The sequence below is a fragment of the Centroberyx affinis genome, unplaced genomic scaffold (genome assembly GCF_046629955.1).
Source record: "Centroberyx affinis isolate AG114_WGS23_722 - 3 ecotype Tasmania unplaced genomic scaffold, CSIRO-AGI_Caff_v1 ptg000194l_1, whole genome shotgun sequence".
In the NCBI taxonomy this organism is placed as follows: domain Eukaryota; kingdom Metazoa; phylum Chordata; class Actinopteri; order Beryciformes; family Berycidae; genus Centroberyx; species Centroberyx affinis.
Window position 1 is genome coordinate 187,408 of NW_027278887.1, and position 26,796 is coordinate 214,203.

At 43.3% G+C, this 26,796-nt stretch overlaps 1 protein-coding gene across 1 annotated transcript in view; it reads left to right on the plus strand.

Annotated features, from left to right (window-relative positions):
• Positions 1-3,675: 3,675 nt before the first annotated feature.
• The window catches only part of LOC139660115 (guanine nucleotide exchange factor VAV3-like), a gene marked incomplete at its 3' end in the record, with an annotated part of 43,495 nt that continues 20,374 nt past the window's right edge, over positions 3,676-26,796 (plus strand). Inside the window, exons 1-2 of the mRNA XM_071538176.1 lie at positions 3,676-3,942; positions 18,652-18,768. Of these exons, the coding sequence (XP_071394277.1) occupies positions 3,736-3,942; positions 18,652-18,768 (324 nt within the window). The remainder of the gene's footprint in view (positions 3,943-18,651; positions 18,769-26,796) is intronic.

The window sequence follows — 26,796 nt, forward strand, 5'->3', positions numbered from 1 at the left end:
ATCGAAACCCAACCATAATGCATCCAATGGTCTGTTTCCACCTCCAGCCTCAGTAGAACATTAATCAGAGGAATGCTGATAATTGTCTGGCTGCATGACTGTCCTTCCAGGCTGGACGAGGAAGCTGAAACAGGAGAAGGGTGCCGAGAGCTGCGCCCGCCGGCCAGCGTCCGGCCGCCAGCCACCTCTCCTGTCATCTGTGCTATGCTAGCCATGGCATCCAGCGAGCACCCGGTAGGAGACAGAGCTGGACGTCCACCCACCGTTCAACCACACACACTCCAGCTCCGTTCTGAAACGGCAAACTCTCTCCATTCTTGATCTGAATAGACTGATTTACATTGTCTTGCACGTTGTCATATTTCTGCACACAGGCTTCCTCCATAAATCTGCATGTCTGTCCATCTTATCTCAGTCTGTAGAGAGAAATGAATCTGTGGAAGGTGTGTGTTCTCTCAACACGTCTACATGCCTTTTCACTTCTCTACATACTGTACATACTGTATGTGTGGCTTCCAGACCTGTTAATATGAATACTGCCACATTTCTGCACACTCTGTACACTATAATTTTTTTTTCACATTGTCTCATTCTCTCATATTCCTATATATATTGTGTCTCTGGATATCTGATATATTGTATATTATTATTATTATTATTTTTTAGCACTTTTCATCATTTTACCTTGTCTTTCTGTCTGAGTACATTCTGCTGCTACTCATAGCCTACTACTTCTGCTATTTTGCACATCTAGTTAATACCAGATGCCAGAATTTTCATACATTTCTACACAATGTGTCAGAGTGTTGGAATTGTCGTTTCATATGTTTATATACTGTATATGTTTTTCTTTGATTTGCTATTACTGTTTTGCTGCTGCAACAGCCCAATTTCCCCAAGGCGACCATTCAAATTTCATCCAATCTAATGCGAAAGCAATTTGATATTAGTGGAACTATGTTTTCTAACCTTTACTTATCCAGAGATGGGTTTTGAACCAGTGATGTTTGCACAAGCTTGCTTCTCTAACCTGTAGGCTACTGCCACCCCGCATGTTGTTGCCTTGAATATATTTGTCAGTAAACCGATGGCATGCCAGATCTTCTCCATAATGTAAGCATAATAAACTGCTACCTATAGAGACGGAGCGAAACCTGCCCCCACAGATCCCCCACTCTGAGTCATGCATCCTTTCCATTCCCATTACTGAGGGATTTAACACATTTCATTTGATGCCTATAAGTCTAACCAGACCTGAGGACAATTCCCATTCCCATCAATTTTCGTGGCTGACTGTTGTGCAATATTGCAATATTATACAATATTGCATATGACAGTAGTAGTTCTATTAAAAAGGATAAAGACAGCGCTTCAATTACAGCACAGATCGGCTCAGCCATGCCAGTCATGCTCTCAGTGAGAAGGATTGGCAGTTTTATGCATCTGCGGGCTGAATGTGTAAGAAAGGGTAAACATACACAAACACTACACAATTACAAGTCATATCAAATGAAAGCTTGTTTGCAGAAATCACAAGTCAGCTGTTTATTGGTTTGCGTGGTCTCATGGGCTGAAGAACCCTGGAAGAAGATCTTGGTTCTTGGTGAAGCCTTGACATGCTTTCAGTGGTTTGCACTCTGGTTGCATGTTTTTCTTTGGCACCATTTGACAATTTGAATACAAAGGATTCCACTTTAAAGGGGAAGTAAGTAAAGTTTTTACTGACCCATAGCACAAAATGACCATAATATGAACTCACTTTCTCACTGGCGAGTGGTGTCGCAACACATTTCAGCAAATGGCAAAGTATTATTACTCCAGTATTTAGCATGGTGATATATTGCCTCTTCACTAGACATTTCTGTTGTATCTCTGCTCTAATTAGCTAGCTTACTCCTCTATTGTATTGTGAAAATGTGACTACTACCTCTTTAAAGGGGCATTACGTAATTCAGGACTTTTAGCGACCTCTATCTGTGACCAAAGGAATTGCATCAACATCAGCAGCTCTCTGCTCTACAGCTTGTGGCTTGTGGCAGCTTTGAAAGCCAGAAATCTCAGCGCCTGGTGAAGTCATCGTTGAGTCATTGGTATTGATCAACAACCCTATCAAACCCCTGCAGATATATATTATGGTCATTTAGCGCTCCGGGGCAGTCAAAATAGTTCTTAATGCCCCTCTAAATACCAGCAACCCAAATGGCAACATGATTTATTTGCGAGGGAAAGAGAGCGAGAGGAATCAGAAGACGTGGATCTAATTGTTTCACTATGACAGGAAGGGAAATACCAGTGACATACAGTAGTTGACTTATTCCACCATTATACCTCATTATACCAAACCCTGTGTCTTCAATTTTAAAAAAATCAGAGAACAGATATCTGCTTTTTCATGCGCCAGACCATTTCCTCTAAAAAAAAAAAAGAAAGACTCACTCATGCACATTAAATATAAGCTGTTACAGTAAACACCCCCAAGACGCATCACTGAGCAAGAACACACAGGCGTTCATGAATGTACAATCAAAAGCCATGTGTGTTTTCCACCTGTACTGTCAGAAAAAGGAGGGTAAACTCTGACCTCCAGTCAGTGATCTTCATGAGGTAAACAACCACCAATATGAACAAACAAATATACTGTATATTCAGAAAGGCCTCAATTATAAAATAGATATCAATCTATGCAGTAAATAAACAGTAATAAAGAGTAGACTACATAGGCTATAAATACACAGCAATGATGTAATGTTGAATTAAAAGATGGGTAAACTCTGGCATCCAGTCGGTGATCATCATAAGGCAAACAAAAAAAAATCTATTTTACTTTCAGAAAAGCATCAAATTGCGCTTTTTCACTTTAAAAACCCTATATTCATATAACTTACATCACATTGATACTACTATCTATGAGATATGCTCTAATTTTAAAAAATTATAAATACAAATTTATAAATAAAAAAGGATCTCAACCTAAAAACTTGGGTAAACTTCACTGCAAATAAAAAGATGAGTTCACATAAGTCATTATCCTGAATAACACAATTTCCTTATTATGTCATGGAAAGTTGAATTATAGTGCTTTACTGAGGCAAAGTAGGTCTATCTGACTCACAAAGGTGCACTCATCCATTTTCTTTAATTATTAATTGGCGAGGTTTATCACTAGGGGTTGCTATCTGTGCAATTGGGGTATTTGCATATTGAGCACAACTTGCGCTACAGGATACATGGTGACTGTAAAAATAGCTTTGGCCAATCAATCGATATAGTTGCATGAGTTCATGTAATCAAACTTGCTTCTTTCAGCATGGCAGCATAAAACACTTCGCGTGTATCTTTCCCATACATGGTGATGGATTTCTGTTACTGTCATTTCATATAGAGTAAAAGCGAGGATCCTATGGGTGGCAAGCGGAAGAGGTGTCGAGCTGGGTGAGGGGGTGGGGAGAGAGAGAGAGAGAGAGAGCGAGAGAGAGAGAAGAGAGAGAGGTGGAGGAGGAGTGCACGGTGCGCTCCATCCACAGCCACAGTATAGCGGACTGTCATCCTTGGAGCGGCTGCCTGCATCTCTCCGCCAGCTCTGTGCTATGGTCCAGTTTCGTTTTCATCGGGTTTTGCTGTTGCGGATATAGAATGGATACGTTTTGCTAAGGCGCACCACCGAGCAATCAGCAATTTCATTTGCTAAAAACAAATAAATTCTCCCGGAGCGCGCGCGCGGCTGAACTCAGAATAATGATGGAGTATTGGAGGCAATGCGCTCTGTGGTTAATAAACTGCAAGGTGCTTCCAGCGAACCACCGGGTAACATGGGAGTGTGCACAGGTATTCGACCTGGCCCAGACCCTCCGGGATGGAGTCCTCCTCTGCCAGCTGCTCAACAACCTGCGACCCCAGTCCATCAACCTGAAGGAGATCAACCTCAGACCGCAAATGTCACAGGTAAGAAACGACTGGAGACATCCCGGCTGTTCTGTCCCTTCGCTTCGCCGTGAAACGAAAACTTAGCCCCGATGGGGAGAACGGAATGACAGGCTCCGTTCAAAACATCTGTCAGTGCAATATCGCTTTGCTTGTCGGCAAACGCACATAGCTGTTAGAGCGTGACCGAAGACCACTCATGAAGCAGCAGGGTTTTGTGGTAAATTCGGCATATATATGATCCACCAAGCAGTACTTTGTTTGAAGAAAATCTCAACGTTTTGAGTTGGGTCACGCTGCTCGCTACCGCTCACCGCGTTGTATTTTGGGGGAAGAAGATCGTGGGAGTAACAGACGAACCACTTACAAAAGTTGAAATGTATTGAAACAGGCGTTGCCTTGTGTGATGGATGTATGCCGAATTGAAGAGAGGCCCCTAACTATTAATTAAAGCTCTTAAGTCTTGTTGTACCAGGTATGTGCGTTTGCCGATAAGCACGGCAACATTAAACTGCAAGAATTTTTAATGGAGTTTCGGAAGCACATGTCGGGGCTCATTAAAAGTGCTATATAAAATCGTGCGCGAAGAAGATAGAAAAACCTGCCGTTTCAAGTCTTTTAACTTCCATGGGAACTCTTTACTTGTCAGTGTTACGCCACTTATGGTCTGTTTTGGTCAAAACTGAACCGTAATGGTATACGCATGCAGAGCTCCTCAATCTGCCCTCTATAGGTGATGTGGTACAGTCAACACAGTGGATAAAGGTTGAATGGTGAAGTTATAGTTATAGTAGGTAATCAGAAAGTACATTTTCTTGGGATTCACTAGTTGAAAAAATATCCAGATATTTCATTGTAGCATCTTATTGAGAATCCAAGCAAATAAACATGTATTTCTTTAGCTTGCCCTGTAATATGAAGCTGAGACAAACTGAGACAATGTCATTCTAATAGTTTCCAGTCTGTTTTTTGTATTGTTGTTCAGGTTCAGTTTTCTGTTTTTTGACCATACACTAGGCTATAGAGACAGAGACAGTGTAACTCAATACCACTACTACCACCACTACTATTAATACTACTACTGCTACTACTGCTGCTACTACTACTACTTCTACTAGTACTGCTACTACTTCTGCTGCTACTACTACTACTACTACTACCATTAATACTATATTTACTACTGGTACCACTACTACTACTACTACTACTACTACTGCTACTGCTACTCCTGCCATTACTACTACCACTACTATTGTTAATACTACTGCTACTACTACTATTACTACTACCACTAGATTAGATCCCAGATAGATGATAGGCAGGCAGACAGACAGACAGATAGACAGACAGAGAGCTGTGGCCACGTGGCTCTCCTGTTTGTCAGATACCATCTGCTTCAATAACAGGACAGCCAGAGCCAGGGCCAGATTAAAATTCTCCTTCATAACAGTAAATCTGGAGTCTGGCTTGGTGTCAACACGCAGTGAGACGGACACTCACCTACTGGGCCTGCAGACCTGCCGTGGAAAAATGAGACCAAAACAACACACACAGTCTGTATTGCTCTCTATGGGGGCCATAATGCTCTCAGCCTATGCAAAACGGAGACGTGGTTATAAGTTTTGAATATCAACTGGATGGGCGTACGGTGCAGCTGATGGAGAGAGTGATCCGGCCGGTTTCCTGGAAGAAGCACTCCAAACACAGTGTCACAGCGACACGGTCAATATGATATGCATTTACCGGGTTTCACAATTGAATTGGGTCTCCATTGTTCATGTGAGCACACAGGTCAAGTGGACCGCTGAAATGAGCATAGAGCATGGTAATATCCCCATTGGCATATTTATGGCTTTCAAGCCCCCAGGAACCAATTGATGAAGGATCTATTTACCCGGAGCTTTCAGAGAAAACTGGATTGTGACCGTAAGAGGAGAAGCTGATTGGTCCTGGTTACTGTCGGGGGTTACGATCCCGGCCAATGGTGGCAATTATTGATAGAGGGAGATCATTATTGGTCAGCATGTGCTCTCAGTCATGACATAATGACACACAACAGAGCCGCCAGGCGTAGGAGGGCCGTGTACCATACTTATTCCTAGCGCCTGGCCTGGCCTGGCCTGGCCCAGACTGGGTTATTTATAGGCAGGCCTTGTTATATGCATGGTCGGCTGCCTTAGTCACACTGCGATGCAGCGGTGATGCTACGCTCAGAGGCTGAAATTATAACATATTTGGACACATACAATCCCGTGCATGTCTAAAGCGCACAGACATAAATTGAAGGAGGCAGGCACGGGCATGCGCACTGGCATATATGCACATAAATATGAATATGTGCACACAAATTAAGTGGTAATCCGCAAGATCCTGTTTGGTTGATTCTCTATCTTTGTTTCTAAGCACTCGTTGCTGTGGTGTGTCTGCACTGCACTTCCCAGACATCACCTGTCAATCAAACAGTGTGTCCAGTACTGTGACGTCTTTTTCCTTGGATTTTCTGTTGATGAAGTTTGAGTTTCATTAGGCGGCACCTATGTAACAGCTTTCATGAACTGGATATACAGTAGGTTGAATCACTATTGTGTATCAGTCACTAGAGAGTAGCAAAACGGACAAATTCATATGAAAAGCTTGCACATTACTACTTTAAATGTGACTGCAGTGTAATATTTGTTCTGTAACCTACTTTCCATCTGTGTCAGTAGATCATGAGTGCACTCCGCTTCCCCCTTCACACACACATTCACACCATGTGATGCTGGATACCAATTCCCACTGCGAGTACATCACTGTCCAAACCCCCCAAAAAAGGTGTGGAAAAAACAAACAACAACTTTCCTCCCTCTGTCTAGCAGAAGTAAAATTTACATAACGGAGGGTGGAGTTGCCTCCCAGTCCCCCTGCATAATTCATGAGGTGCCGTGGCAGCTACTTTATCATTGGCCAATGGGAACACATGGGACGCCGCTGTGTCCTCACCCATGGGACCCCTGAGATGGAAAGACAAAGGCGGCGAAGGGACAGGGCTACAAAGAGCCTGTCTGGGCTCCATAGACACATCTCCGAGGACATAAGGGGCCCTGAAGGGCTCGCCCGCCGCGCTAGTGTGAGCTGGGTAATTAAAGCACAATGCGTTAGAGGCTGTGGAGGGTTCGCATGTGCGGTGTTGGCATCAGGACGGAGCTGCTGCCATCACTCTGGAAGCTCAGACACTGGTGCACTGCAGCGTTATATGTGGTTAGGGGATTTGTATATGGGTCAGTTCTCTTACTGAAAAATGTATTGACCCTTATAAGAGCAGCGAGAATCAGTGAACTACTTGGAGCTGGACGTGCAGGATGGAAAAGTGGTAAAATTATGAGATGAAGCAGCTTGAATGTTTACTGAGGAAATGAGCTGCCCTGTGCTGCATGGTGAAGATGAACACAGATGCAACCGCAATGAGTGGAGATTGGAGAGCCCTTATGTTGTGTGTGTGTGTGTGTCTGTACTGTGTGCATGTGTGCATGAAATTGCGCACTTTACAAGGTTGGCAATAACATTTTGAAATGGAGAGTTAAGTTTGAGGCCTCAGATGAGTACGAAGCAAAATGTTCACCCTCTCTTTGATCATTGTTTTATGGGGCTGTAATGAACCAATTACATTGTCTAGACGCGGCTCGACCACAGCAACGGCTGCATGTTTTCTTTTTTTTTTTTACCAGAGAAAATACCACATAGTCAGTCGATGTTTTTGTCCCATGTGAAATCAAGGGTTTAGGGTTATGGGGGACTATGGATCGGTCTCTGTCCGTTCGTTTGTTCATTTGTCGTTCAGAACTCTAGATATCTCGGACACCACTGGTCGGATTTGGATGAAACTTGGGGAAATGATGCATCTCACCGCTGTAGTCCACCGTTTTCAAAATGGCGCTGATTGGTGCTACAATTACAGCTCAAAATAAGGTGATATATTTGTTCCTGATTGGCCCAGATGAGGGGATGCATCATTTGTCAGGGGGCGACGTGTTTACAGTTGCCTCATTTTACATGACATAGCATTGTAAGCTGTGAATGAGAACACGTTGCTAACCCGTCAGCAGCTCAGGCCTCGCGGAGACGAGCCCCGAGCCTCGACATGCACAGGAAATGAGGAAATGGAATAGAGGAAGGAAGTGAAACTAAACATGCCCTCGATTGAGCTCCGACCAAAGCACTGAGACGTCAAACACAATGAAGAGAGAAGCTGCGCCTTCCCACGGCGAAGGCTCCACTTTGCTCTACATAGAGCGAGCTTCAAAGGCATCGAGGCTCGCTCTTCATTTTTGGAAAGAGAAAGTGAGAAAGAGACGGAGGAGGAGTGCGCGTCAGGTCTAATTTTAACAAGTGGCTTTGTTTTGCAGAGCAACAAAGAACTTAAGTACAGATAAAAGTGAGAGAAAACAAACACAATTTAGCACAGATTCTGTACAGTCCCAAGGTTCATTCATGGCGATTCATATGCTTATAGACCTAATTAATGATCAGTTTATTAATTAATGATAAGTTTATTTGAATGTGATCTGAGCTCTCTGGCTATCTAGTTCATCTCTTCTCTGGAGAATACAGTAACGTTAGGCTACTCGGCTAGCTAGCTAATGTTAGCAACCATTAGCGAACATAGCTACATACATAGAAACTATATACTAGATATCGCTATACAACACTGTATAGCAGCAGTCATATGGGTATTATATTTGTACATATACTTTTATAAAATATTATTATACATAATGCATGGTATATATATATTTTATCAAGCTGAGACTGAAGTTTTGAGATGTCAAACACAATGACGAGAAAAGCCGCCTTCACACAGCGAAGACTCCACTTTGTTCTAGCTTCAAAGGCTTCGAGGCTCGCTCTTCATACTTGGAAAGAGAAAGTAAGAAAGAGATGGAGTTGGGAGAGAGAAAGAGAAAGAGAGAGAGTCGAAGTCAAATATTAGTGGTTGTCAAAGTGGGGTTCACAGACCCCCAGGGGTCCCTCAGGGAGTTCCAGGCGGGCCCCCGGCAAAATGATGAATAGTTTAATATCACATCTCGTAATTTAATTTAATAGAAATGATCCATATAAGAGAGTTAGACTGTAAGAATGAGAGAATTAAGAGGCACTATCAGATTGACTATTCTAATCATAGGTTTAATTCACCTCCACATATGGGTCCCTGGGACAAAATCCTATCCAATGGAGGTCTATTAGAGGGTCTATGACATGAAAACGTGAGAATGCCTGCTCTAGTGGTTTTCAACCTGGTTCTGTGAGCTGAGTAGTTAATTGCACTTAACTGCCTTCACCTGGCATCCCAGGTGTAAAATAGTCCCTGATTAGATGGCTAGCATGAATACGAGCATGGCTGTAGATCATGAGGACCAGGATTGAGAACCACTGCTCTAGATCAGTGGTGCCCAGATTACTGCTGGTTTCCTGACATTCCCAGGTGTAAATCACTCTGATTAGATGGCTGGAATCAAAAACCAGCAGGACTCTGGATCCACAGAACCAGGATGAAGAACCGCTGCTCTAGAGCTATGGTTCTCAGTGTGTTTAGCTTAAGACCCTCAAAAAAAGAAGCGATGCCTTCATGTGAACACTGTTTCAAACATAAACACGCAGAATCATGAACTTTTGACACCAAATGATGATGTTTACTTTGCATTTTCAGGCTATTGTACTTACCTAAACCTAGAGGCTGAATATATTCATTGTTTTACAAGGATAATGGTGTTTCATTATCCTTGTAAAACAATGAATATTTTCAGCCTTTAGGGTTTCTTTCAGGCTTTAAATTTGCATCTGAAACATCTATTTCCATCTCGTGACCCACCAAAGTCATCCTGCAGCTCTGGCTCCCGTGTTGAGAACCGCTGCCCTTGAGATTCTGTGGCTCGGCCGCCGCCGCTGATTCATTTTGGAGAAAGGCTCGCACCTGTCAGCGTCTAAAACACCACGTCGCTGCAGCCACGCGCGCCACGTCGGCTGAAGGCACCACAGCCGCCCCCATTTACAATTCTAATGCAGCGTAATGCAATCACACGGGTTTGTTCCGCAGTGTCATCGCGATGACATGCATATTCATGCGCCGTTTCATGTATGGTGACATCGGCGCGGATCTTCGCAAAGACAAGATTATGTGGCACCGCACCCGTGCACGTACACACATACGCACATGGGCACGTGCGCGCTCACACACATAGAGCGAACTGACCTTTCGTTCCGTCACCAAGGTAACAAGCCTCCGCCGCAGCCAACCGGTAAAGGCAATGCTCCATCGCACATTAAAGCGCAGATAATGTATATGCTGATTTTATTAGGCGGTGTTCAATGGTGCAGAATGTACCTGCAATCAATGATTATTATGTTATTGGAATCTACCCTAGATGTTGCAGTTAATCACTGTTGAGTGCTCTGTGAAAGCTCCGCGAAAGTCAATACCGTCCTCCGTCTTTACCGGCAAACAATCATCATTGTTCGTGACGTTTTAAGTGTAGTCGCTGCCTAACCCCGTCAAACGAGACCTTTCAGCGTACAGCACAGTCGCACAAATTGAAATGATAATACCCGTTCCCATTCTGTTCCACGCGAACGATCATAGCCGTTTTGCCCTTGAAGGAAAGGTCCAGATGATATCGGGGAGACAGGGGGGAGCGGTCAGGATCGTAGATCTAGATCCAGACGATACTCGGCTACAGACGCGGTGGCATAGCCAGCAGCAGTGTGTCTGCAACCTTTACCGTCAGATTCGCTGTACTGGAAACCCGGGGCCAAGCGAGATGAACAGTACTGTATCAGGCTAAGAATAGATGTAACAGTAGCTCGCGGTTTGTGTGTGTGTGTGCATGTACAGTATATGCTTATACTGTATCAGTTTATCTGCTGGTTTCAGAAAGCCAAATTGAAGACTTTTTAAAAGCTTTTTAATGCTACCTGCAATTGAATTTAAGACCGATTCAAAACAGAAACAAGAAAACAAAGCTGGAAAAGCCTATTTCTGATTGAACATAGTTGTTGAAAGTTCTGAAACTATAAATTATTGTAAGATAAAGGACACCAGAAAATTCCAATCCAGGTGTGTTTAGTAAAGCAGATACGATGCATATTGTACTACTTACTCTGTTCTGTATTAATGTAAGAGTGGACATGCAACACAAAGAAACCTGACATTGCATGGTGAAAAATAAGCTCTATTAACTGTATTTAAGACATTTTAAGCCCTTAAATTGATGTTGATTTGATATTTATTAAGACATTTCACCTGCAGATACTCTGTGTGTGTGACTACCATTTTGTTTACATGCATGTGTGTGGACCCAGTATGGACACAGGTAACGCCTCCTGCAGTTCAGTAGATTATTGACCCCCATTTCTTCTCCAGCAGCGAGACACATGTATAATGCATCCCGCGCTGTGCGACTGGGGGTGGAAGTGATGGATGGCTGTTGTCTATTGGAAATGGGAATGTCCTTATTTGTGTAATGGAGACAGAGAGGGAAGCAGTCGGACACCCTGCCGGTGTGTAGAAATGGTACACGCATGTATGAAACAGCACACACACACACACACACACACACGAGCATGCATCCACACACACCTGATTATAGGGTTAGATCGATATATGGCCTGTCAATGTCATCCGCTGCTGATATGATGGAGGTTTCTCCTTGATCACAGCTACAGAAACAGTCTGGAAAACCTGCAGTTCATTCATTTTCTTTCCTTTTATTTCTGTTTTTAATTGTTTAATGATGTTGTTTTTGTAAATGAATGCTTAAATTATTAATTCAGAAATCTAAAGTCTAATGGATCCCAGAGTTTCCCCCAACCATTCCCCCTCTGCCAGAAGGAGCTGCTGCCAAACCACTTAAAGAATTTCATTAGAGTGGGTGTCAGTGGAGAGTTTTACAATGGATTCCCAATAATGGTCTATATGCTGTTTCAGAGGCTTTTCCACCCTGACGAGAATACAATTCTGGGGGAAACACTGAATCCTTGTAATTTTTTGCATTGGAAATAGTCAAATATGAAGATATTATCAGCCCAAAATATCAGTTATTGGTCTTCAAAAACCCATATCGGTCGAAGTGTACACCCGGCTATGGACAGACACAACACACACACAGAGGTCAGACAGCAGTTGACCAGGCTCTCTAACATAGCACAGCCAGAGCATAATTCACGTTTTTTTTTCTTACTACAACCTTCAAGAGAGAGAGAGAATCAGGGATGGTGGGCGGAAAACAGAGGAGAACTGGAAGTGGAGGAGGGAGAGGAGGAGGCGGCAGCTGTCTGTTCAGCAGTCACGCTCCAGGGTACTGGATGTGCATTTGGTGTATATGCTTTTATTTTATGTGTAGCTACGGTTTTCTAAAGGCTTTACACCCTCCTGTCAATCTCCGGGACTCTCCGCCAAACCCATCAGAACCCGCCTCTTCCGTGTGAGCCGGTCACACGCCGTCAAGCCTAAACCACTCGACCTGCGAGACCGAGCGCTCACATCACACCCTGTAACACTAATTCAATTCCCTTATCTAGTGGGGGGGTGGAGTAAGCTTTGAGTATGTCGGGGTCATGGGGTTAAAGCCAGGATTTAATGGAAAATGCCTTCGAAGACACTTGTTTTTTTCTCAGGGAGGTCGGGAGGTGGAGGGGTGGGCGGGTGGGGCGTTGTCCCCTTTCCCCTCCTTTCTTATTGCCTTAATGCCATTACATGAGAGCGAATGAGAGGCATGTGAAACTGTGGGCTTTTATCTCATTAATAATGTAATGGAATTGCGTTGGCTCTTGTGTTGTTGGCTTGCAGTGATCAGGCTATGGTATGGAATAAGAGGATCACTGCAAGGGGAAATTGAGATCTCATTTCTCAAAGCGTCAAAGCGTGAGCTGGGGGGATGAAGTGACATGGTAGTGTACCAAATGCATTTTATACAAAGACAGCTTTCCAATACATACGTAGTGTTTAAAAGACTACACCCAACCTACCTCACCCAATATGTGACGAGATTGACACCAGACTCATCTCCGTCTCCAGTAGATAGCTCTGACCGGTGCACACGTATGCTAACGCTTTAGCAGTAGTAATCGTAGACGACTAGCATTATGCAAAGTATTAAGATAAACCTTTTAGTAATCCAAAGTTGGTATTAGTTTTCATTGTTTGGAATGTAGATTCATAACTGTTGAAAACAAAATCTCAATCTTCAGTGTTAGTCAAGTTCATTACGTCAACAGCGCAAAAAACTTTAGCTGTCTGGCTAACTTAGCTCACTTCCCGTGTAAACAAAAAAAGTTACTTTCGCAGGAAGTCACACAGGAAGAGAGTGAAAGTGAATTCTCTTTTTGGTCTGTTTTACCAATCCCTGGAACGAGCAAAAATGAACCAACCATCCAGCCTTAGAGCTGCTACATGTTCTCATTATCTCACTTTTAGGATAATGCTACTCGCATACTTAACATACTGTATGCTAAAGCTTTAGCATACGCTCCGGACAGAGCTATCTCCTGGAGACACAGAGATGGTTTTGGTGCCAATCCTTATTGGGTAAGGTGACCAATGGGCCAAAGTCTCAAAAAGTCAGAATAGACATTTAACGTAAGAAGGTGCTGAAAAACAGGTTGTCACAAACTTAAAGAGGACATTCAGAGATGTGGAAGTGGCTAGCAAGACCATCTGGTCTGTGGTTTTCTATCATATGCCATCGTGACTCAAGTGTCTGCAGGTTTTCAATCCAACCAAACACAACAGCAGCTCATGTCACTGCTGTAGTGTTTGGTTGGAATGACAACCTGCAGACTCTTGGGTCACGATGGTTCAAAGGCACTGCTGTATGTTCAAAATATTCCATAAGATAAGCAAGTTGATGGGCTGGGGTGTCTCTCAGCTCTGCATGCCTCGGTGTCCGCTGTGTTGACCCCAACCTCAGGCTGAGGGAGAGCAGCGGTTTCTTCTGCGTCAGCACATCTTCGCCTACGTTCCACCTCCCATTTCCTGGTTCCACAGCTGACAAAAGCTCCCACGTCACATGGCTGTGACCCCGATCGCTTTGATTGTCTTCTATATGTCCGAGCTGGACCGTTGTGCTGCTACCACACACCGGTTATGACTTCAGTCTAGACCGAAGAGATCCACAGATCAGGCCCTGTGCAGATTATGTCATTCACACCGGACACAATATCTCAGCGACGTAATCCAATAGGGGTTTGAAACTGAAGGACTTGCATGCCTCGAGATCCTGCTAGAATCTTCACTTATTAGCATTTTTTCCCTTTACAATACACAAGCATAGCTTCCTTTTAATGCTCTAAACAGGGAGTTTTCCTTTCTGTCTTTCTGCTATCAGTAATCATAGATATGGGAGAGAGAGAGATAAAGAGAGAGAGCTTTTAACTTCCAAATTAGATTCATTGCACAGGCCTTGATTTCCTCTGCAAGAGACTCGGCTGCTTGATTGCCATTAATTGACGCTCAACAAGGATTAAGCAGCGAGATGGCCTAGCTCCGGCTGCCTTTCAGTGCGCAGATCTATGGGAGAACAAGAACAGAATTTCATTAAGCGCAACAATGCGCACGGGGGCCATAAAAGGCTCCAGCTTGTTGCTATGGAGCTTTTGACTCATATCAAGGAATACATAAGCAGAAACTGGATACTTATTGTGGACACAGAGCACGGCCTGGCTCATCGCAGCAGTGCAATAGCGAGATGGCTCGCTCTTAGAGGAATATTTTTGCTTTATATTCCAGATGGTTGGTTCGAGAGATGAAAATGAACTCCTGCTGCTGTTATGCACGAGTCCTACTGGGGGTTTTCAGCCGCCCATTGACCGTGTTTGTAGGAGCTCTGCATATGCCTCCGAACTGAGCTGGAGCATGTTGATACGAGAGGCTCCTGCTGCGATGTAATGATATAATCTGCATGCTTGATTCCTCAGTCTATGCATTGAGGTGCAGGATTCACTGAAGCGCGCAGTTGGGTGTATCAACATAGTCGGGTATATTTGTCTTGGTGGGATTGGTTCCGGTTGGTGCATTTGGGTATACGCCAGGGTTATTATAGTTTCCGATTTTCCACGTTTTTATGTTTGTATAGGTTTCAATTTTTATTTAAATTTCAGTTTGGTTTTAGTTAGTTTTCAGTCTGGATTTGACAGTTTGAGTTGAGTGTTTATTTTTCAGAAATGTTAAGTTTTAGTTTAGTTTTTATGTAGTTTCAGTTCTAGCAGTAGTAGTTTTGGTAGGTGTTGTTTTTTGCATATGTTTACAACAGGTATAACATGAATTTTTCAATCCGCATTACTGTAATACTTACTATAATAACCTTAGTATCTACATACAGCACATACACACAAGTACGCATCCATACACACACACGTTAGTTAAGCCGTTCTCTATATGAGTCGTAGGGGTCTGTGTGTTACTAATGTAGAAGAAAAACCGCTCAGCGCAACAGTTCCAGTTTGCCTGATGCTCGTACATTCTCGTTAATACAATTCCCCCTCTGCTGTCTTTGCCTTTTCATATGTTGCTCCATGAAGCTGCTTCCCTCAGATAATATACGGAGGTCCTCTGGGACACTCCGGAGACTCCGGGCAGGCTGCAAGATGTACTCGTCTGATAAAAGAAAGTGATGTGTACAAGTGTAAACATCCAATATTATTCACTCGCTGCTCGCTCGCCGCCTCTTATCTGGAGCTTTTTGGCTGGGGGGGCTTTTCTGTCTCTTGTGAAGCCATCTGTAAAGCCTAATGCAATTGGAGTGGTAGAGGCATTTCATATTTGATGCACGGACATGCGCCGCGCAGACCGATCTGAGCGCGCTCCGTGGCACGAGGGGGCGAAGGTTGCGGGAGTGTTATGAATAAGCGAGTAAGGTTCGGCTCCTCTGCTTTTTCCTCCCGAGCTCTTTTGTTTTCCGGGACGACAGGCGGCTGAATAATCTTTTTCGCCGGTTGTCAAACACGGTTACTGTCACGTCTCTGAGCGCGGACTCTACATATTAACACAGTGGCACAGGGGTTGTGGTCTTTTTAAGAAACAGGAAACTGCTAATAAAAACCACTTCCTGCGAAACCCGCCTGTTGCCCAAGACCCCAGTGAAGAAGAAGAGGAAGGAGAGGAAAAAGAAGAAGAAGAAAAAGAAGAAACAATACCAAATATACAGTCATCTCTGGAGAATTAGCATTTGGTTTAGATCACCATGTACCAGAGATTACTGTACTGATATTTTGTATTTATATTGTGTGTTTTGAGTTACAGGGGGTGAACAAAATAACAAAATCATGTACATGATATGAATATTAAGTAATTAATAAGGGATAGGGCCAGCCTTTGCTTAAATCCTTTGATGCTGCATTAAAGTCCTGAGCTGTGTGTAGAACTGAGGTCATTCTAGAAGCTGTAATTTTACAGATAGAGTGTTCGGCATATGTTGCAATGATTTTCCAAACTGTTCCCCATTAAATAATTTTGCAATTTTTGTGACTGTCCACTTGCATCCACTTGCAATTCGACTATCTGCCCTCTATGGGACTCTGTTAAATGCCTCATATTGCTTTGAAATCTCATATAAAACTGACACATACTGCTCATTGGCTTTCAACTTAATATGACTCGCTTGTGTGTCTGCGTATGTCATTGTGATGTAGTTATTTCAAAGTTGAAGTCCTTTTTCATGTGGCGTTTCCATTATTTTGGCCCCTCCTTCAGTTGTAGTCATTTTTCAAATTGTGCATTCATTGTACTTGTTATTTGGGATTGTGATTATGAAAGCGCCGGACGCTGTAATGAAGATCCTAATCTTAGTAACACACTACAGCTGAACACTTGACAATCTGCTTGGGACAGCTGATATTTATTTTGTAGATTGTAAATTTGAGCGCTGGAGTTAAAAAATCCCCCCCCCCCCCCAAAAAAAAGAAAAGTAGTCGCTACTGAAGCCAGCTCCGCTCTCCAAATCAATAAAAATGTGCAACGACGCTTGACGGTGTACAATACAGCCAATTTTCCGAGTGACATTTACAATACAGTCATGCACTTTCACAGATGAAGAGGCCCTCTGCTCGGGAGCGATCCCGACCCAGCGCTGCGGCGGCCAGTGATGTGGCAAAAACATCATTTCCTAAAACATTTCTTTTAGCAGCATCCTCTTTTTCTTCATCCTGTGCTAACTACAGGAAGGCTAACGGACGTCGGTTAGAGACGCTTTATGTTGGCCAACTGTTGACAGCTTCCCCTTCACTCCCCTGCCTGCGGCTCGGCGCTCTTAATAAAAAGAGTTAGCGGGGCTGTTAATGCATGTCAGAAACCTCTACTTAAATAAAGCTGCGTCAGTGGTTCGCTCTCCCTATGTCTTTCGGTTTTGTACCATTCCCAGGCAGCATAGATGCTGACTGCGTGTCAGCATAATTTGGATGGATGGGTTTTGGACGAAGCCCCATTAAGATCATTAGCTCAAGATTTAGGATGCAGACGAAGCAGAAAACTTCTCAGTAAATGACCTCCTTGTTTATTAGAGGGGTTACTTATGGATTGTTTTATGCAATTTTCTTTGGTCGACATGCACCTTCAGCTGTAATTACGGTCACCATGTGGCTAAGGAATGGTTTCCTGGCTTTTTCTTCCTTTGTTTTTTACAGTCTCACTAATTGTTGGCGTATGTTAGCTTGTTGCTGGCGACGGTTTCCAGTTTCCCCCCATGAAAATGAGCCTATGATTCAACTTGAACTGTAATGCTGTCAGGATGTGAGTTTAGACACACATTAGCCCTCCATTTATATGTGACACTAACTACATTTTTTGTTTATAGCAGTGTCCATTTTGCTACTCTCTATGGCCAATATAACACAATAGTGATTCAACCTATATCCAGTTCATGAAAGCTTTTCCATTTGGTGTTCTAAACACCTGGTGTCGATAGCTCTTTCCTGGGAAAAATCCTCTGCTGCACAGGAAGTGATGCACTTTACATTTCCTGTTTGGAATAAATAGAAGAAGAACTGGGTGTTGAGCAGTGATAGCCACCATGGCTAAACAGAAAAAGAAAAGGGCACCACCTACAGAAATTCAAACTTCATCAACAGAAAATCCAAGGAGAAGCTGTTACCAGAGGTTCACAGAGAGCTGAGAAATCATCTATTCTCAGCATTAGCATTAGCATTAGATTTGGAGTAACTTACTTAACCACTTCACCCTCAAATTGTGACTGCACTTAGTTGGCAAATGGCGAAGCCAGAATGAAAAATCCACCATTGAAAGTATACACTGAATCCACAAAATAGTAGGGACACTGACTCTTTTCATGAAGTCCACTGATGAGGTGAATCCAGGTAAAAGCCATTGTCCCTTAATGATTTCCCTCAAGAAATCAATACCAACCACAAAGGAGGAGATGGAGTTAAAGAGAAGCAGATGAGTTAGAGAAGGATTTTGCAGCTTTGAAAGTTGAGATGTGGATTGTGTGAAAGGGTTCTGCATTTCAGTAGCAGGAAGATGTCCCTGACATTTTGTACATTCAGTATAGCCTTAAAAAAACAAAGGGAACTGAAGACCACTGGTTTCTCTGTCTTGAGAGATGATGAATGACGAACTCGATTTTAGGAAATGGATACATAGCGTTTTGGAAATGAAAACGAAAGAGACATTAGCTCATTTTGTCATTCATGCACATACTGTTCGTACATTTACAGTGATGTACAACTGTTTTCTTCCCAATACAGTTCCTGTGCCTGAAGAACATCAGAACTTTCCTGGCAGCATGCAGTGAGATTTTTGGCATGAAGAAGAGTGAACTGTTCGAGTCCTTCGACCTGTTTGACGTCAGGGACTTTGGAAAGGTAAGACCAGATTACTCAACGAAACTGGAGCGATGGAGGCTCTTAAATCTGTAGAAAACTTGGTGGCAAGAACAGTCTGCAGTCACCGCAGTTGTGTTTGCCAACTGTCTCTACGGTTCCAACTGAATTAGGCTTTCATGTACGCTGTTCCTTTTGTGTGGAACTTGTAAAATTATTTATGAGTGATAGAGCTCCTTTCTCTGGGACATTTTGAAATGATAATGAAGGATCTTGGGGTATAAAACTCAGCAAAGAGCTGTCTATGCTTTGCTTAGCCAAGAGCTATGTCAGCCTGGCCCTTGATTGTGCTAGACTGCAATTGGACTTTGGATGATCCCTTTTTATGCTCATACATAAAGTGAATTTTGACTTGCACACAACTATTATGAGATTTTAATAGCATTTTTACTTGATGATGATGATGTCTTCTTGGTCAGATCTCTCTCTCGAAGAGGTTTTTTAGCAGTCGACAGTATCTATAGTAGACGTTCTTGGTGACACTTCTTAGGAACCGGAGTTGACTGTCTTTACAGATCATTCAACACCATGGGACGACTGGCATTTTTCAACATTGTGCAGGCGCTAATGAATAGTCCTTCACACTCTTGAGCTCTTAGCCGCTAAGCTAAAGTTGATGTACGCAGCATGACCCGGCAGCTTAATAACTTCCTCTCATTAGAGTGAGAATCCTTCAACGCTCTGTCTTTATGAGGGGTTAAAAGTTTTGCCTCGGGTTCATTATCCTGATGGGGCTCTCAGTCTTCGCTGTACCGCTGTGAAAGTGTCTGTGGCTCTTTGACAGCCCCGCTGCCATCCTCACGAAGTCCTCGGGAGGTTTAATTAGAAATCACAGCCTCCAGCAGGGATGAGGTGCGACCATAAGAGAAAGGTTGGGCCCTGGTGCACAGGATATGAGGCGTTTATGAGACGGTGGGGTCATGTATTCTCCTGTGAAAGGTGTGTGATGTGTGTGTGTGTGTCAGGAAAGAGAGAGAGAAAGAAAGGAAGACAGAAAATGGATGCCCGCACCATAAACTCTGTCTTGAGGGAATCACATGAAGCATCTGAGCATAGAGAGTAGTTTCAGAACCAGGTGAAACTAGAATGCCGGTTAGTCTAGACATGTGATTTAGTTTTCTAGTAAATGAAATCATTTGCAAAATTTGACTGAAGCTAAAGCTAAATGAATGGGAATTGAAAGGGCATAGCATTTCTTTGTCAATATTAGTCATATCGAGTTTAATCAGCTTAAATAAACAATTTGCTAACAGATAACAAACCAAGCATTCTAGTTTCACCCAGTTCTTAGACTATAACATCATATGAAGACAAAAAAACAGACCAGCATGGAAGGCAACCGGACTCTTAGGGCGTTTAAGATTAATGGACAAAACACTTGGTATCCATGGATGTAAACATTTGACCTTTGAACTTCCCTTTTACATGGCAACCACATAAGTCAGGGAGCAACCAGTAAGGCACTCGTCTGAGAAAACCTTGCGAAACATTACCAAGTTGTGAAATTAAGGACTGTGAAATTGTGGTACAGTTGTACATTGGCACGCTGAGAGCTGAGAGTATTTGCTGTGGTAGCCAGTGGCAACAAGAACTGACAAACTTACTCATAATCCAGCTGCTTTCTCCCCCAAAGTGAAAACTTACTTGAGTCATGTGTGTCTTTTTGGCTCACTGGTTAACTTACCCGTACAGTGATAAGAACATAGACACCTAAATATCCATGTGTTCCTGTAGATCATTGGCTGCAGTGCTCCATGCTAACACTTTAGCATACACTATGTTAACACACTGTGTTGCTGGTGTGGCTAGGTTTGTTTTTGGAACTATTTCAGGTGAGCAAGCACTAATTCATCCACTGTAGAGTGATTTTTAGCGGTACACAGTCTCCCATCACCCTCCCATCACTTCCTATGGAAACAGGAAAAGTAGTCTCTGCTAGTTCGAAACAGTACATTATTTTTGTATCAGACTTTGTATGAATATTACTAGTCTCCCACGTAAAACAGCCATACTTAGCCACATATCATGTAAGATTACTTATCATTAGCGTCTAAGGTGCTACAGGTTCTCATTTTCTCACTTTTGAGATAATGCTAGTCGCCTACTCTAACTCAACATTGTGTAGCTAAAGTGTTAGCATGGAGCACCAGAGCCAATGATCTACCGGGGACACATGGATGATTTTGGTGTCTCACCTCTCAATAGGTAAGATGACCAGAGAGCCAATATCCCCAAAACTTGTGTATTCCTTGTGTCAGATTTACAACAGATTTATAAATGCTACCTTTCAGATGAACTAGTCAATGATGGAATATGTGGAATATGATACAAAATGTGGCTTTCTGATAAAAAAAGGCACTCACAATGTAAAACCTATGAAAAAAATATGATCCTGAGAATAGGGAAGGCAAAGCTTGAATGGCTTTAAATGTGGTCAACAGCAGTTTTTTTTTTGCCACTCTTGCTTCACTACTTGAATGATTGCTTTTGCTCTCATGCTGAGTTGAATTAAGTCATCTATAATTAAAACACATTTAGACCGCTGGCAAGTTTCTTGCTTCAGTCTCATGTGGGGAAACAAATTCCCAGAATATTCTACACAAGAATCAACAGTGGCTTGTTGAATGAGGATATGCAAATATGATTCTTAATCCTTTGCCTTGAAAAATAAGAAAATATTACTGTTGGGGGGGGGGGGGATTGGTAGATTTTCTCATCCATGTTATGCATTGCTATGCAGTGTTTTTCAATTCAAATTCCAGGCCCTCCATACATCTCTGCATAAAGGTGACAAACAGGGATTAAACATGAGGTGTTCATCTGCTGTTTTCATTACCTGAAGCCACACTGGGATTATGAAGAAGTTGCAGCCACGGTGCTCTCTACATGAAAAAGTCATTTATTGAATAACACCGTGCCTGATGAAATCCCCTATGACTGAAATGCCACTTTTTAATAATCAAAAGACAAAGGCATTTTAGCAGAGAGAGGGTCGCTCATGTTTAGGGATGGGACAATATATAGAAATTCAATATATCGCGATACAAAAATGTGACAATACGTGTCGTGGGGCAGAAAAATGAATAGGGATATTAGCTCCATTTTATTCTGCTGTAGTAATCACAAATGAGACGCTTGCCCATCACAATTTCACAAGCTCTCCATCCAAATTATATTATATACACTTTGTAATGACATTTTTAATCACTGGGTGATGATTTGCTCTCTCCAATTTGCTGGCTTCTCCCTGGCCAGTCTCACACACCTGCTAAGGCAATAACCTTTCACTTCAACCTTAAAGCATTATTTTGACTTATCTTGATGCCCAATTTCACCTCCATTTTCCTCCAGCGATTCCAAGTTGGCTCGAGCCGAACTTTTTCTCGATGACTCACTCGAGCGAATCCCACACTGCATTTAACATCTCTGATATTAGACGGCGATCTCGCCTCTTAATCCTCCGCTGGCCCGGCTCGGCGGAGGATAATGGAGTGAAGAGAGGAGGGAGCGGGAGAGGCTGCCACTCACCTGCGGTTACACTCCGAGCATTTTTGATGTTTTAAAAATAGCCCTGCCGGAGTCCTGCTGCTGAATAAAACATCAAGCGTGCCTGTTTATTTTATAGTCCTGATAGAGTCCGTGAAGAAACACGTGCTGGCTATCTCTCTCGGGGGTTCCAGCAGTTGTGCCGTGTAATCTCGAGGTATTTTTCCTGCCTGCCGGTACACCGGAAATGTTTTTAACTTGCACAACTAACTCACATGGGACAGGGAACCTTACCTATAGAGCCTGAGAATGCTCCTCGACTTTGCAGCCTTAAAAACCGGGAAGGAATCCAGTTGTGCAACGTGCAAACAGAAGGGTAAATGTAAAGGAAGAGTCCCCGATGAGATTCAGGCATTAAAAACATGACTCGAGTCCAGTGGAGCTGTGAGGAAACGGGGTGTGTGTGTGTGTGTGTGTGTGTGTGTGTGTGAGTCGGAGAACTCGATGATAACATTGTTACATCTGACAAACAGCCTTTGGCTTTGTTGCTGTGTTCGTCGGTAACTAGACCGCTGTTCGCAGCTGTGCTTCTCAGACCCCCATATGTCATTGTTGGATTCGAACTTTGGCCTAACAACACCGCGACATTTGGAAAACACACACACACACACACACACACACACACACGCACGCACACACACTCCGACTGTCTGTAGCCCTTTCTCCTCGGTGGAGAAACATCTGGTTTGCACATCTGTCTTGTAGACACATGGAGGGTTGGGGGCTCTGTGGGGAGAAGAGAAACTTGGCCGCGCAGGGCTGACACAAGCATGCGCAACACACACACACACACACACACACACACACACGGCAGAGAGAGAGAGAGAGAGAGAGGGTGAGAGCTCTTGGTGTAAAGCATTTAAAGGAGACAGTGCATACAGCTATTGAGAACTACTCATGCCGTTTCAAAGCCGAGTGTGTATTGGTGTGTTTTTCACCCTAAGCATGACAGTATTATGCTGCTTTCAGATACCATACATACCACCACTGTTCACTGTCTATATACAGCGTATAGCATGCCGCTCTGTCATTACCTAAGTGTCTATTGTGGTCTAGTTGTCAAAGAAACGTCATGCAGCCTCTGTGGTGACATGACTGAAAATAGACGCTGCCATCATCAGCCCTTTCTTGCTAAGAGCCAATGACTAAATGTCTCACTTCTATTTAACTGCTATTTCGAGTCATCTCATTTCAAAATAGAATCAAAGTGCTGACAGGAGCTTTCCGTACTCGGTCACATGATGGACGGTCGCTCGGTCCTTGGAAAGAATTGGAATCACAGGCTGACCAAACCTTAGCTGTGCTGCATACTTTGAATTAGGCGCATTTCGAAAACCAAGCACAGTGGTTTGTCTGTATATTCAGCCTGCTGCATGCTCAAATCCGCCTTGATAATATTTGAAGTGGCAATGATCTACAAAGATATATTCAAAGTAAAACCTTCCTTTGCACTGCTGATCCATGCATACAGAGCTCTGAATATCAATATTAAAGTGAAAAAACTACTACTACATTAATTACTTTATATTTACTTTAATTTAGTTAATACTTGAATTTACATTTGAATAAACATCTTCATGTTTTGACAGATCTCTGCTGTAATTCTCTCATGCACTTACATAAATTAGAGAAAAAGCACAATTACTTATTATTGGCAGTGCTCAGAGTGGCAACCGCATTACTGTGCTATTGTCTGAACTAATAGATTGCTACCCTGCAGCGCCAACTGTGTTGCAGCAGTAGTTTCAAATTTAAACTGAATTTGTCCCCAGTGGAAAATTGGCTTTGCAGCAAGTATTAAAACATTGCATAAAAACATAAGAGAACAACAGTCACCAATGCAACTGTTTCAAGCAGACAGAAAGACGAATAAATCATCACTGTCATCATCATCATCGCAACCACTATCATCATCACCAGTGTTGTTGACATCATGATCAACAATCATGGCCTTCTTCCTTCCTCAACATTCAGGAGGTCTAAGGCAGCAGGATAAAGGAGTCCTCCCCTACATTTAGGAATCGGACAGCAACTGGTTTCCTGGCTCGCCGGTGTGTTCAGTCCACCCAGTTATGGTTCAGACTGGCCAAAATCTATCATAGTGGAGGTCTTCAGAAATCGTTAAGGTCACCACAGCATGCTAATGAGCAAGTCCTTAGACAAGGCGTCACCTTTGAAGAGGTTAAAGTGGTCCACTGCATACAAGAGTGTCAAGTCAGCCCCAGTGGGACCTACTGTACTGCTCCAGTATTTTGGGGTGGATGAAGATGATGGGTATTGGTGTAATGGGGTGTGTGTGTGTGTGTGTGTGTGCGTGTTTTTGGGGGGTGGGGTGGGGGGTAAACAAAGAGAAAGGAAGAGAGAGAGATAGAGAGAGAGAGAGAGAGGTTATTGATTATTGTCTTCCTCTTCAGTTGACTGTGATAAATTTAACAGTGGAAATCCACTAAGGGACCAGATGGATCTCCCGACTCCCCCCTCCCCCATCTCTCTCTCTCTCTCTCTCTCTCTCGTTGTCCATCTCACTCCATTGTCCTTCAGCGGTGCTCTCTCTAGCAGATGTGTGTGGTCAGATATCATATGACTGCTATGGGCTAATGGATACTCAGGGTGTATCTGTGTGCTGCATGGCTCAGCAACAGCGGTTCGGCAATTGCTTTGGAGGCAGGTTTTGAAAGCTGTCATTAGGGTTAGACCGATATATAGGTTTGGTGCATATATCGGGCCAATATTGCTGTTTTATTAAAAATCTGATATTGGCCAGTCAGTGTTGTCCACCTCCGATATGATGGAGGTTCCTCCCTGACCACAGCTTGTGAATATGATTTAATAATTAATGTATTTATGTCAGATTGGCTGACCAGTGTGGTGTGGGAGGATTTTACTCAACGGTCTGTAAAAGCTGCAGTGAAATCTGCCTCACTCTGCCTTAACAGAGAAGAGTTTTGAGAATTTTGGTAGTATGGGTTTCAATGTAGTGTCCCATGATGGTCTAAATCAGTGGTTCTCAACGTGGGGTCCGGGGACCACCGGGGGTCCTTGAGGGGGTTCCAGGGGGTCCCCAGCAACTTGATGAATTGGGAAACTTCACCATTATTTAATTTACAATAAATTTACAAGAAAAGAGATGTAGAAATGACTGTTTTGATCATAGTTTCACTGTTATCTCTCTACCTACAATACAGATAATCATGGAATTATCTGGACAAAATCATATTTAACAATAAAAATATTCTCAGATTTGGGTCTGAGGGACAAAATCTCATCAAATGGGGGTCCGTGGCCGTAATGTGGACTAAATTAGGGGTCCTTGATATAAAAAAGGTTGAGAACCACTGGTCTAAATGGTGTTTCAGAGGCTTGACAAGGATAAAATTCTATGAGAAACAGACAACTGAATATCAGCTATTGGCAGATTCAATCAAAAATAGCAGTATTGGCCTTCAAAAACCCATACAGCTTGGTAGAACGGGTGAGCAAGCAATTGGACTTGTTCTATTGGTGCTGGCAGACAGTCACACAATATGGGATTGACGATATTAGGACACGATATTACTGCACCAAATATATAGAGACTCTATGGAAGTCAGTCCTCATCTCCACTGTTTTGAGAGTGTTAGTGTTAGCGTCCACCAGCTTGAGCCGCTGGACTGAAGGGGTCACGGTACGCATGTGGAGAGTTCACTCTTCATTTTGTCATCCATGCATTTTCTCCACCCGCTGATGCCTTTTGAAGGTGGCGGGGGGGCTGGAGCCTCTCCCAGCATGCATTGGGCAGAAGGTAGAAGATCTAGGGAAACCAGTCCATCACAGGGCTAACACAGATAGAAAGACACTCATATTCACACCTATGGGCGGTTTAGAGTCTCCAATCCACCTGGCTTGCGTTTCTGTGGCCTGTGGGAGGAAACCGAGGCGAACAAAGAGGGGAAAGGGCCGAGACTAGGAATCAAACCCGCGTCCTTCTTGCTGTGAGGCAACATTGAGCTCCATCTGTGCTTCAGAGAAATCCCCGTTTGTCTGGTTACGCTAGAAGTGTTTGCCGTTAAAAACACACTGTACGATGATCATTTACCTTGGCTTACCTTGAAAGCTTTGGCGCTTCAGTTCCTTTGAGTTACAATGCGTTTGGAGGGAGAAGACTCTTTGGAAACAGCGTGATGGAACCAATGTGTAAAGCGGCGCTGAAAAGCTCTCTGGATAATTCATGGACTCCCAGCGATTGGCTGCATGACATCTGCTTCCACTGAAATCACACTTCACATATCAGCTGGCTCTCTTCGAGCGTGAACGCACGTACACAAAAGCCACACAACTCACACACACACACACACACACAGATCGCTGAATATCGGCCAGTGGGCTCTCTGCCTCCCTGCTCGCCAGCTGGAGGGCTGCATTGTCTCTCCGAGTGTTTCCACTTGTCAGAGAGAAACTTCTTTGATGGCGGTGGATGCCTGTTTG